The sequence below is a fragment of the Trachemys scripta genome, chromosome 2, assembly GCF_013100865.1.
Source record: "Trachemys scripta elegans isolate TJP31775 chromosome 2, CAS_Tse_1.0, whole genome shotgun sequence".
Taxonomy (NCBI): Eukaryota; Metazoa; Chordata; order Testudines; family Emydidae; genus Trachemys; species Trachemys scripta.
In genome coordinates this window covers 179886616-179900540 of record NC_048299.1, presented here as the reverse complement: position 1 = coordinate 179900540, position 13925 = coordinate 179886616, and the positions used below count along the sequence as shown (strand labels likewise).

General features: G+C 39.3%; 1 protein-coding gene across 2 annotated transcripts in view; it reads left to right on the top strand.

Annotated features, from left to right (window-relative positions):
* Nucleotides 1-6908: 6908 nt before the first annotated feature.
* Nucleotides 6909-13925, top strand: part of GPLD1 (glycosylphosphatidylinositol specific phospholipase D1) — a 34170-nt gene continuing 27153 nt past the window's right edge. For both annotated transcript variants that reach the window (XM_034762424.1, XM_034762423.1), the window contains exons 1-3: nt 6909-7135; nt 10248-10303; nt 12827-12905. In XM_034762424.1, coding sequence (XP_034618315.1) covers nt 7018-7135; nt 10248-10303; nt 12827-12905 — 253 coding nt within the window. In that variant the 5' untranslated portion in view covers nt 6909-7017. The remainder of the gene's footprint in view (nt 7136-10247; nt 10304-12826; nt 12906-13925) is intronic.

The following is a 13925-nucleotide window of genomic DNA, read 5'->3' as shown; positions in this document are numbered from 1 at the left end:
TAAACTATTGTTGTATGTAAAGTAAGTAAGGTTTTTAAAACGTTTAAGAAACTTCTTTTAAAATTAAATTAAAATGCAGAGCCCCCCAGACCGGTGGGCAGGACCCGGGCAGTGTGAGTGCCACTGAAAATCAGCTCGCGTGCCGCCTTCTGCACATGTGCCATAAGTTGCCTACCCCTGGTCTAAATCATTGAAGATATTGAACAGAAATGTATCCAGAACTGATCCCTGCAGGACCCCACTTGTTATGCCCTTCTAGCATGTCTGTGGACCACTGATAACTACTCTCTGGGAACAGTTTTCCAACCAGTTTTGCACCCACCTTATTGTAGTTCCATCTAGGTTGCATTTCCCTAGTTTGTTTATGAGAAGGTCATGCGACACAGTATCAAAAACTTTACTAAAGTCAAGTTATACCAAGTCGACCACTTCCCCCCATTCACAAGTCTTGTTACCCTATCAAAGAAAGCTATCAGGTTGTTTGACAGGATTTGTTCTTGACAAATCCATGCTGACTGTTACTTATCACCTTATTTTCTTCTAGATGTTTGCAAACTAATTGCTTAACTATTTGCTCCATTATCTTTCTGGGTACACAAGTTAAGCTGACTGGTCTGTAATTCCCCAGGTTGTCCTTATTTCCCTTTTTATAGATGGGCACTATATTTGCCCTTTTCCAGTCTTCTGGAATCTCTCCTGTCTTCCATGACTTTTCAAAGATAATTGCTAATGGCTCAGATATCTCCTCAGTCAGCTCCTTGAGTACTCGAGGACGTATTTCATCAGATCCTGGTGACTTAAAGACATCTAATTTGTCTCAGTAATTTTTAACTTGTTCTTTTCCTATTTTTGCCTCTAATACTACCTCATTTTCATTGGCGTTCACTATGTTAAATATCCAATCACCACCAACCTTCTTGGGGAAAACTGAAACAAGGAAGTCATTAAGCATCTCTTCCATTTCCATATTTTCAGTTATTGTTCCCCCCTTGCTGAGTAATGGGCCTACCCTGTCCTTGGTCTTCCTCTTGCTTCTAATGTATTTGTAGAATGTTTTCTTGTTACCCTTTGTGTCTCTAGCCAGTTCAATCTCATTTTGTGCCTTGGCCTTTCTAATTTTGTCCCTTCATACTTGTGTTATTTGTTTATATTCATCCTTTGTAATTTGACCTAGTTTCCACTTTTTGTAGGGCTCTTTTTTGAGTTTTAGATCATTGAAGATCTCCTGGTTAAGCCAAGGTGGTCTCTTGCCATACTTCCTATCTTTTCTATGCAGTGGGATAGTTTGCTCTTGTGCCCTTAATAATGTCTCTTTGAAAAACTGCCAACTGTCTTCAATTATTTTTCCCCTTAGACTTGCTTCCCATGGATTCTTACCTACCAGCTCCCTGAGTTTGCTACAGTCTGTCTTCTTGAAATCCATTATCTTTATTTTGCTGTTCTCCCTCCTACCAGTCATTAAAATCATGAACTCTATCATTTCATGATCACTTCCACCAAAGCTGCCTTCCACTTTCAAATTCTTAACCAGTTCCTCCCTATTTGTCAAAATCAAATCTAGAACAGCCTCTCCCCTAGTAGCTTTCTCCACCTTCTGAAATAAAAAATTGTCTCCAATACATTCTAAGAATTTGTTGGATAATCTGTGCCCTGCTGTATTATTTTCCCAACAGATGTCTGGATAGTTGAAGTCCCCCATCACCACCAAGAACATAAGGTTGTTCTTATTTGCTGACTTGTCCTAATTTGTTAAAAACTGCCATATGATGCAGCTAATTCCTACAGATAGCCATTTCTTACACTATAGGGTGTGTGAAACTGCTATCTGTAGGAATTTGCTACTTATAGCGGCAGACAGTTCCTACTTTCCTAAAAACTGCTATCTGATGTAGCTAATTCCTACAGATAGCAGTTTCGCACACCCTATAGCAGGGGTCGGCAATGTTTGGCACGCGGCTCGCCAGGGTAAGCACCCTGGTGGGCCGGGCCAGTTTATTTACCTGCTGACGTGGCAGGTTCGGCCGATTGCAGCCCCTACTTGCCGCGGTTCGCCGTCCCGGGTCAATGGGGGCAGCGAGAAGCAGCGCAGGCGAGGGATGTGCTGACCACGGCTTCCCGCCGCCCCCATTGGCCCGGGACGGCACCATAGTAAAAACTGAAAAATGTTTCACGATCATTTTATTAGATTTAACTCATGTTTTTAAATCATCACACAAATTAGAGTAGGCTATGCAAGCCTACTATGAAGCACTATATCTACATCTTTCTTGTAATTTTTCACAACTCTGTTAATTAACTTCTCAAATGCAGTGCATTCATCTTTGGTGGCTTCTCATGTGTTAGATACTTCCAGTCCTTCATGATATGCTCATGATCAGGCAGAAGGCGACTTCTTTCAGAACACAAAATTCTATTCAATGAGGAAAAAGAACGCTCAACTGTAGCTGTTGTAACTGGAAGTAGAAAGAGATGAATTTGTACTTCTTTCATCCCAGGAAACACAGCACAAAAATTGGGTTGAACCATTAGTGATGATAAAGAAGAAGTTGAAATCAAATCTACATTCATTCATCATATGATATTCCACTCTGTGTTCAAATTCTCTGTTCTGTCCTGATCACATGGCAGCCCCATTGCTGGTAGTGCCTCACTCCACTCAACTGTTGGTGTTTTATAAGACAGGCATCTGTAAAAGCTACGTAGAGGTTGATGGAATCCAAAAGTTGTTGTAGAGATGTAAGAATTGAGACCGTGTACTTTACTTTTTCAACTGGCTTAACAAACACTTCTTGGCCTGGGCTACACTAGTGCGAGGGTTCGAACTAAGATATGTAACTACAGCTATGCTATTTGCGTAGCTGAAGTCGAAGTATCTTAGTTCGACTTACCTGGCCATCCTCACAGCGGTGAATTGACCGCTGTGGCTCCCTCGTCAAATCCGCTTACTACTCCTGCTGAGGTGGAGTACGGGCGTCGATTCGGGGATCGATTTATCGTGTCTAGACGAGATGTGATAAATCGATCCCCGATACATCGAACACTACCTGCCGATCCGGGTAGTATAGATGTACCCTTAGTCTTCTTCATTTAAGGAGTTAATATAAGTGTCCTAATTAGTCAACTTCTGAACTGAGGTCTTTGCTTCTTCCAGTATGTTTTTGATGGATATCTCTCTGATTGATCCAAGTGTAGCTTCCATTGCTGGACAGAGATCTATTACTGTTGTAGCAGATGCCTGGATGGCATTGTATAATGACCCAAGTGGTTTCAACAGTTGACTTACAAAAGAGAATGGCGATTGTGTTCTCTGAATTTAGTAGCGAAAGTAATCCACCAGCCTCACTATTTAGATCCATCCCATCTCGGTAGATACTTTCCAAAGCCAATAATAATGGTTGCCGTAATTTTAAGACAACAGCCAAGGATCACTCATGAGAAAGCCAGTGGATTTTCCCAGGATGGACTAATTTGAACTTCTGTCCCAATGTATCTTCTATATTTTCCGAGATGCCTTTTGAAGATTCTGCAGCTTGTACTAGTAGTAGTAGATGACCTCTGCAGTGTGTATTGGAGAGATTAGAGTTACACTTTTCTCTGAGCAAAGCTTGTACCCCACTATGTTTTCCAGAGAAGTTTGCAAGCTCCATCAAATACACACGCAGCCATCTGTTTGGGGGTCAATTGACAAGCATTTAACTCTTCTAAGATGTGGTTGTCAGAGATGCAGCCGATGTGTCTTCTATAAACTGAACATCTAAAAATTCATCTACTGATCTCCCACTGATATCAAGATAACATAGGCAGTGACTTAATACTTGACACCCATTTGCGTTGGTGCATTCATCAGCCATGTATGCACATTTTTTGAATGCGGTGAGAGAGTTCTTCACTTTTTCAACTGCTGAGTCTTTCACTGTTGCACTGCATGCTTCTAACCAGTCAGTTGAGTTTCTTGCAGAAAGATAATGAGCATTTGCTGGTCTTGGTCATAACCAGTGTCCAACTTCTGGATTAACAAATGACAATGCACTTAACATTGGCCTCCAGTCTGTAGTGTGTGGTATCTCTTGCTTAAAGAGAAAGTATGATGTGACAGCCATGTTTGTTTGCATAAACTGTGTTGTGTTTCCAGCATTCTTAACAGCCTCATTAAGTACTGCTAAAAGTGGCTTTGACAGTGACTGGCTTATAAGGCTTTCTGCATGTTGATGCAGTCCAGAGGATTGGTGTTTTTCAGCCTTTTCACATAGTTTGTCAGCAGTGGCTTTGCTGATCAGTCTGGCAAACCAAGCTCCTCCATTTTTACTATATAAATCATGGTATGCTCACATCTTGAATACTGTGTGCAGTCCTGGTCATCCCATCTCAAAAAAGATATATTGGAGTTGGAAAAGGTACAGAGAAGGGCAACTAAAATGATTAGGCATATGGAACAGTTTCCATATGAGGAGAGATTAAAAAGACTGGGGAACTTTCCAGCTTGGAAAAGAGGCTGTTGGGGGGAGGGGGTGTCTATAAAATCTTGACTGGTGTGGAGAAAGTGAAAAGCTCCCTCATGTAACACAAGAACTAGGGGTCACTCAATGACATTAATTGGCAGCGGATTTAAAACAAACAAAAGGAAATACTTCTTCACACAACATACAGTCAACCTGTGGAACTCTTTGTTGTGAAGGCCAAAGCTAGAACAGAATTCAAAAAAGAACTAGATAAGTTCATGGAGGATATGTCTATCAATGGTTATTAGCCAGGATGGGCAGGGATGCAACACCATGCTCTGGGAGTCTGTTTGCCCGAAGCTGGAAGTGGACGACAGGGAATGGATCAGTCAATAATTGCCTTGTTCTGTTAATTCCCTTTGAAGCACCTGGCATTGGCCACTGTCAGAAGACAGAGTACTGGGCTAGATGGACCATTGGTCTGACCCAATATGGCCATTCTTATATAAAAATTAATTATAATATAATGATTAGTACAGAAACTCCCAAAACACCAGCCAAAATTGATCACTTGGGCAACACAGCTTTGTCTGCTGAATACCTAGGCAGAGTAGGTGAGTTCATGTAAATACAGTCTGGTTCTGAAGCCTTCCCCCCAACCCTGGCTCATCATTATCTGTCAGGGAAGAGCTCATTCAGACCTTGCTTACAAATCATAATTTTAAATTATAAGGTTGGCTAACATTGCTGAAATGAATGTGCCAACATTGTCAGAAATAACAACAGCTGTGTGAGGAAGCTAGTCTTTGTTCATACTTTTCAAACCTATTATACTTTTTCAGGTACAAGTATTTTATCATACATTGTATATGCTTTTAAAGTGTGTATTAATGTTTCAATTTCAATTCAAATTTCTAACCAATGAAAAAATTGGTAACACTGTTGTAACTAGTTGACCACTGGGGGGTGTTGGGGAAATTCGGGGGAGGGGGTGTGTACAGCCCCCTGGGGGGATGTAGGGAAGGCCCGATTTCACTGAATTAAGTCTCCTGCTGCAGCACCTGAGTAGGTTACATCAAAGAGGAACTGCAGTGACTAGGCATTTGGATGCCTGTGCCTTTAAGAACTCAGCCCTGGGAAGCCCATGCTGAGAGGTGTGGTCTGTGGGAGGGGAAATAAAAAAAACCCTCTGCTCCCCCCACCCACCCTATTTTTTTGACCAAACACTGGTGTCTCAGTCCACCGGGGTAACTGTTATCCCCTCTGCCCCTCCCTGTGCCGGGGTTTTGCCCTCTGCCACCCTCTGGCAGTGCCTCACCCTAGGCTTAACTCTGTCTCCTTCCCCTCCCCGCATCCCTGATTTTGCTTTCAGCCCCTATCCTAACCCTGTTTCCAGCTGCTTGACCCCCCGGCCAGTCAATTTTCAACCCCTGCTCAGACCCTGGCCACCTCCCTCCTCCGATTTCCACCCTTTTCCCCTTTAACTCCTGTAAAAAGCAGTCAGCAGAATCTTATGGCTAATAAGGGCAAGGTGAATGGCAATGGCTTCATCAGATGTTACTGATCATGCTCAGTTTGTGTAAACATGCAAAAAAGCCCCTCTGATCAAATAAAAAGGCTCCTCTGCCCAACCACCCTATTTTTTTGGCCAAACACTGGTGTCTCAGTCCACCAGGGTAACTGTTACCCCCTCTGCCCCTCCCTGTGCCGGGGTTTTGCCCTCTGCCACCCTCTGGCAGTACCTCACCCCTAGACTTAACTCCATTCATATAAGTCTCTGCAAGATCTGGCTCGAAGTGACTTTTTCTTAGGTTTGCGGCTTTGTGACAGATTTTAAAATGTGACCAACTTTGCTCAAAGTCTTGTGAAACTTTTGACAAACCTGAGCCCCAATCCTACTGGACTTCATGCAGACACCAGAAACTGAAAAAAACCCAGCAAACACTTTTACAAGCTGTATTACAAGAGCCCACTCAACTCTTAGTGGAAAACAACCTAAACACCACTGGGTTATGGGACCTAAACCACAGAAACATACATGCCAGTTGTTGGTGGGAGGGGTGTTAATAAGTTCTGTGGTTTCTCACCTCAAGCCTTGTGAAACTTGTAAAACTGGTATTTATGTTGATTTCAGCTAAAAAATACCACTTTGTAATATTGTGTTAGTCTTCTATAATAGTTTATGTAGCTGCACAAGACAGCTGTATGCCATACTACAAATATTTTTGAATGACCCTTTTTATCTTACAATGATATATATCTCTATTTAAAATACAGAAGTGTAGAAGATCAAGTAATAGAAGTTACCCTCCCATAGTCTAGAAATGCCACAGATTTCAGGAGGGAAATATCCTGTAGTACAGATTTCTTTTGCCTTTGGTCATAAAAAACATCCACTCTGATGTAAAAGATAAGTGCTGATAATGATTAACATCAAACTGGAAAACGGAGGCATTTCAAATAACCTGACAATTTAGCCTCTGTGTCAGCGACATGCTTGAAAGGAGAGAAATATACTGTAACCTAGATTTCAAAGGTCACAGTAATACTGCCCCAAGCATTTTCAAAGCCATGATTTATGTGCCAGTATATTAGCAATATGGATGGTTTCAAGGTTTGGTCTGTTCTGCTGATTATAGTTTACAGCCTGTCCCAAAGATGTATGCCGTGTGGTATTTCAACACATATTGAAATAGGTAAGATACATACAAAATATGCATTTTAGCATAATATTTTAAATTGCTTGCAAAGGAAAGTGAATACAGGATTGGCTAGAAAATTGGATCACTGGAAAGTTAAGGACAGTGATCATGCAAATTCCATCTTTCTTAGACTAAATAGCAGATATGAATGTCTGAGTATATATCCTGTCTGGAGCTTGTGCTGTAGCACTAGTTTTCCTGTTTATTTTTATGTTAGGTGTTTAAATCAATGTAAATTCTTTTATCTTCTAAAATGTGGCATCATGTAATCGGAATGTTTGTATTTGTGTCTATGGATCTTATACAAAAATGGCCTGGTTGGCAGAAAGAAGAGAAGAATTAGCCTAATGCTTAACTTCACCAATACTATCACCTTTCTGATCACGAATATGGGATATTTAAATTACAACTGATTTTCTAGGAAATAATTTATGGCTTATTTATATTTCTAAATGTTCTTTGTTGCTACATGGGTGTCTTAATTATATCAGCTTTCTCTGTTCAAATTGTTTTTAATAATATTGTACATTTTCAAAACACTGTATGTTAACTTCTTTGTAAAATAGGTAGTGAAGTATGATGCTGAATTTGTCATATAAAAATAAAAGTGTCAAAGTCTCTGTTGTACTTTTATTTGAGGTAGGTAAATATACAGTTAAGCTAATGCCAAATAACATTATGCAACACAGAATCAAGGAGAGATGGGGCAAACTGGGGTGGAGGGCAGGGAAGAGGAATCATAAATATTTTTGTTTGAATTTTTAAATAAATGTATTTTATTGCATCTGCTTTCTGTAAATATTCTACCAGATGAGTTTACTGGCAAGAATATTAATGGAAACAGTGAATTTTAAGTGAATGTTGTGGAATGTTCACTCACAACAAATTTTTAATTTATAATTTGTGAGTACTTGCACCAGAAATCCTGACACTTAGTATTCATCTTAACCAAATACGGAATAAAAACATAGCATGTGGCCTTGGGCCAATCAAACTTCTCAAATTTCAAATATTGAATATTTGCAATTGTGAACAAGTTACAGACTAAGATTATGCACAGAATTTATTCAGAGCCAGGTTGTGCCCTCTTACAGTGTGTAGTACTGTAGGCTGGATCCTGCAAAGACATATGCAGATGCTTAACTTTGTACACCATGAGTAGTCCCATTGAAATTAATGGGACAACTCATAGAGCATAAAGTTAAGTAGGTGCATACGTCTTTGCAGGATTTAGGCTAAAGGTGCTTACTGTGAATAAGGATGGCAGAATCTGCAAAACTGAGATAATTCCAATCTGCTTGCAGAAAATTCAGAGACAAAATTTGACAGATTTATTCCAAATTAATCCACTCTAATCAAGGACAAACTTGATATATTTTCCAAATTAAAAAAAAGGCTACATTTATTTAACCCGTTGATCATGATTACCTGAGTAATGCTCCTTATAATTTGCTATTGGGTCACAATTTATAACCATATTTTAGTTATTTGTCTGAAAATACCACTCATTGGACCCAATCTTTCTCTCACTGAAGTCAAGCCTGTTATCACTGAAGCAAACTGGAGTTCTGCCATTCACTTAAGTGGTGGCAGGACTGGACCCATAGTTAATAAAGATATCCAGTGCTAATGCAGGTAAAGATATTTCATTTCCTAAGCCATTTCTAGTTTACAATCCATGAGTTACACTTTATAGAAAACAAACCTGCCAGAAATGGAATAGAATTTGATTTCATATAACACTTTTCATATTCACATTTCTCAAAGGACTTTAAAATTAATCATATAGTCAAAATATTGACTAAGTTTGGTGTAGGTAGCAATGCTTCCTTGTACTCTACTTGCTATGGCCATACAAAAACATGTGCATGGACAAACATATACATCTGAGTGGAGCTCCATTGACGTCTGTTCCTGAGGCTCTACCATTGTAAAGATCTGCCTGCGACGGCGTAGATCAACTTGCAGAATCAATATGTTTGATTAATAGTGTGTATGGAGGAATAGAGGAAATAAATTGCCAATCCAAGAATTCCAGGCACTGGAAATTATATCTCTTCTCTGTTTAAAATATAGAACTAAGAAGGTGGAAAGGCCTATTAAGTCATCTTGTCTATTCCCTTGCTGAGGAGAAATTGTTCCCTAAAGTATCTGTGTGTGCTTTGTATACTATAGTTTAAATGGTCCAAGCTACATTAATAGTCAAAATGAAACCAGTATTCATAGCAAGAATTGAATAGCTGGTGGGTTTGCAGTTTGAACCAAATCCTTTTACAGAGAGAATATATGTAAATAAATTGTCTCCAGGGATTGTCACATTAACACAAGTCAAATGTAATCAAAGTTTGAACAATATTTCACTTTAAAATGGTGATGCCCATTTATTTTATTCTATAGTGTGATGCTTGCCTAGTAAGTACTGCTTGGCAATGTGCATGCCTAACTGATCAATGAGTAAACACGGTCTTTACTTTGCTGACTGCAGATTTTTGTTTTTCATGTATGGTAAAAATTAATCAAGTAGTTAAACATTAACGATGGGTCACAGGTTATATCTGATTCAATACCTTGGGGGAACAAAGAAACTTAAATGGTATGTCTATAATAAAAATTAATTAAAATTACAAGAATTACTTTCAAACTCAAATTCCAAGTAGCCTATCTAGTGGTACCTAGAATTTTGTGGAACATACCATATCAAAGCTGTGTGAATGAGCATTCCATTCCTTAATTGTGATAGTCTGGGCTCGGATGTAAGAAAACCCTTTGTTGTGTTACAGTACTAGGCTGGCCAATGCAGCTTGTGGTTTCTGGGAACCGGAGAGTCAAGGAGAACAAGGTCTCAGTCTGTGTCCAAAAGCATCAAAGAAATATAATCTTTGCATTTATTAAAACCGAGTACCATCTATTTGCTATGAGAAGAGAACATGTCATTTACCACATGGGAAATGTCAAGAGGAGTGATGTGCTGTATGCCAATGCCAGTTGTGTTATAAGTATACTTCAATTCATTCTAGCACCTATATTTTGACAGTACTTCTAACGGAAGCTGGGCCTAGCCACAATACTTTTAAGTTAGTTTTTAATGTTATATGTTGTTTTTCAGCACACCGAGCTCTGGAATTTTTCAGTAAACATGAAGGGAATGTTAACTATAGAAAGGTAAGGAAGCATATTATTGTTTAATTGCATATATGTTGTGACAATTTCCTCTGCCCACTTTTTGTCTATTTGTCAATCTTCAGACAGTGAGCTCATCAGATTCCCGCCTTTTCGGTGTGGAAAGTGCTTTGCCTATGCTGCACGCAACCGGAAATAAATACGTAATAACTACCATTAGGTGTACACTGTGTAGCTGTACAGAAATTTTTCTGCTTGTATTCTTGCCAACTGTCTTAAATTAATTAGCATTCCTCTTGAGGTAGATGTCTGGAGGAATTAATCAATGACTCCTGGAATGGAGATTTAACAACAAAAACAAGTAACAAACAAGAGTCATGTTTGTGTTTTCATCAGCCACGTGTAATATCACTTCAGATGAGAGAAAAGGTTTGTGTAATTATAGCACTCTTCTAAGCCTTACCGCAGCCAGAAAAAACACTTTAAGCATGTGCTTCTCTTTAAGTATGTCTGAGTAATCACATTGAATGTGTGCATACATACTTGTATATATAGTAAAAGCTTTGTTATCTGGCATGTTGGGGAAATTGGATTTTTGATTAACTGGCACTCCCCATTAACTAAGAGTTATACTTACCAATGGAATACCAATTTTCAAAGAATTAGAATACAATAAAATGAATAAAGTAGAAAATAGTAAACAGATACTCACCAATCCAGTAGTAGTACTGCACTGCAGAGTGGTTGGTTTCTTGAAGCACTTAGGTGCATTCAAGTAAAGTTTTCTATACAGTAAGTTATCTTATGACACTACATATCACTATGGGCAGCACATGGCGTACCCCCAGATCACTAAAAACACACTTAGCACTAAAACTATGCTGAACATAATTTAATCTTTCTTTGATGATTCAGAAGGCACTTCAGGATCATCATTATCAACATCAGTTATCACTGTAGATGTAGAAGGTTGGGCTGAATCTGTAATGACCCTATGACACACTCTGGAACCTGCTTTTTTGAATAAATCCCTGATATCAGCTTGCTTACTTGTCTTCTGCCTCTTTTGCATATGAGTAGAGTGCAGAATGTGCAATTGCATAACCTCCTGGGCAGTATACTAGTCCTGCTTACTAGATTGAAGATTTGTATTGGTAGATATCAGTAATGCCGGTTAATAGAGCTTTCTGGTTGATAAAAGTGCCCGATAACACAGCTTTTACTGTAGTGCATTTAAAGTGCTTTTGGTATCCTTCAATGCAATATAAATTTTATTATTTATATTTAGGGCTGTCAAGTGATTAAAAAAATTAATCATGCGATTAATTGCACGGTTAAACAATAATAGAATACCATTTATTTAAATATTTTTGGACGTTTTCTACATTTTCAAATATATTGATTTCAGTTACAACACAGAATACAAAATGTACAGTGCTCACTTTATATTTATTTTTATTACAAATATTTGCACTGTAAAAAACCAGAACCACCAAAAAAGAAAATCAGCCTGCTGGTGGCATCTGACTCAGATGATGACAATGAACATGTGTCGGTCCGCACTGCTTTGGATCGTTATCGAGCAGAACCCGTCATCAACATGGACGCATGTCCCCTGGAATGGTGGTTGAAGCATGAAGGGACATACGAATTTTTAGTGCATCTGGCACATAAACATCTTGTGAGTCGGCTACAAAAGTGCCATGCAAACACCTGTTCTTGCTTTCAGGTGACATTGTAAACAAGAAGCGGGCAGCATTATCACCTGCAAATTGTAAACAAACTTGTTTGTCTGAGTGATTGGCTGAACAAGAAGTGGGACTGAGTGAACTTGCAGGCTCTAATGTTTTACATTGTTTTTGTTTTTGAGTGCAGTTATGTAACAAAAAAAATTCTACATTTGTAAGTTACACTTTCATGATAAAGAGATTGCACTACAGTACTTGTATGAGGTGAATTGAAAAATACTATTTCTTTTATCATTTTTACAGTGCAAATATTTGTAATCAAAAATAATAATATAAAGTGAGCACTTTGTATTCTGTGTTGTAATAGAAATCAATATATTTGAAAATGTAGAAAAACATCCAAAAATAGTTTAAAAATTTCCATTCGTATTCTATTGCTTAACAGTGCGATTAATCATGATTAATTTTTTAATCACAATTTAATTTTTTTGAGTTAATCGTGTGAGTTAACTGCGATTAATTAACAACCCTATTTATATTATTTGGTCTTTTCTCAGAGTACTGGTTTTATTTAAGTGTCTGTCCACTATTTTATTTTTTGTTGTATAATGTGAAGATTTTTTTGTTTTGTTTTGTGTGTTTGTTTTTGAAATCACTACAATATAAACCAGTTAGATTAGACTCTTTTTTTTTCTGCCCCACCCCTAATCTTGTAAACTGAAGTAATGTATTTGACTATTAGTTTTACTTTGGCAATATCGTGCTGAAGTGTAAATGTTGTCTTTGACTCATTGCACCTTAAGTATTCACTATAACCTTTTTCTGTCGTCGTTAATTGTATTCTGATTTCTTGTTCCCTCATCCTTTCCTCTCCCAGTTGTTACTAAACCACCAGGATGCATTTCAGGCTGGGAGCCTTTATCCTGATGCTTTTTATCCTGTTATCTGCAAGAATGGTAAGAAGAGGGTTTATTATAGTGGAGCTGTAGTTAAGGTTAAGAACAATTTCTGTTTAAAGATAGACTTCTAAATGCTCTAAAATCTGTGTGGTTACTTGGATTGCTTTGAAATTTTGTGGCTTCCTGGAGTCTGGGTAGGGATAGTAATCCACATTTGGGGTTATTTGAACAAAGGGTTCCTGCGACACAATCCTCTGAAAAAATCAGCTCTTAAGATTCACAGATTCTACTAACTTTTTGGGACGCCTGGCTTCTAAAGTTCTCCTGGCATAATGGGATACAAAAGGGAGGGTGAGCTGGAAATGGTGGCAGAGGTGGGGGGAGAGACACTGTATTAGGTGCATGCTGGGCCGGTCTAGTTTTGGCCTGTTGCCCTCTCTGATCAGTCAGGAATTTCTCGGCTTGATGCGACACCAGTGTTCTTTATTACAGTTGTTTTCCCGCCACCACTTTCCAACTACGTACGAGTTTCGCACCCAACTTTGCCAAGTGCAGGCCTGGCCAGCAACAGACCAGAAGGCTCCCAGCTCCCTCTGTGCCTGTGTCCCTTTCTCTTCCCACCCCACTCCTCTGGTTTACTCCCAGCCTTTATAGCCCTGGCTAATGAGGCTGTCAGATGCTGCCCGTTACCAGGCAGACGCAGGGCTATCCAGCCAGCCCCAATCCATTCCCCTAGATTGGGGCTGGAGAGGCAGGGGCTGATTAAGTGCTTCTCACTCAGCACCCTGTCACAGACACATACTAGTCTTCTCCTAAGTTAGGTCTACACATTACTTCAGTATCACTTACGTTGCTCAGGGGAGGGTGAATAATCCACACCCCTGAGAGATGTAAGTTACACCAACCTAAGCACCAGAATGGACAGTGCTATGCCAGCTGGAGAGTTTCTTCCGCCAACATAGCTGTCACCTCTCACAGAAGTAGAGTTAAGCTGACAGAAGAGCTCTGTCCCGTTGACTTCCAGTGTCTTCACCAGAAGCCCTACAGTGGCACAGCTGCAGTGTAGACATAGCTTAT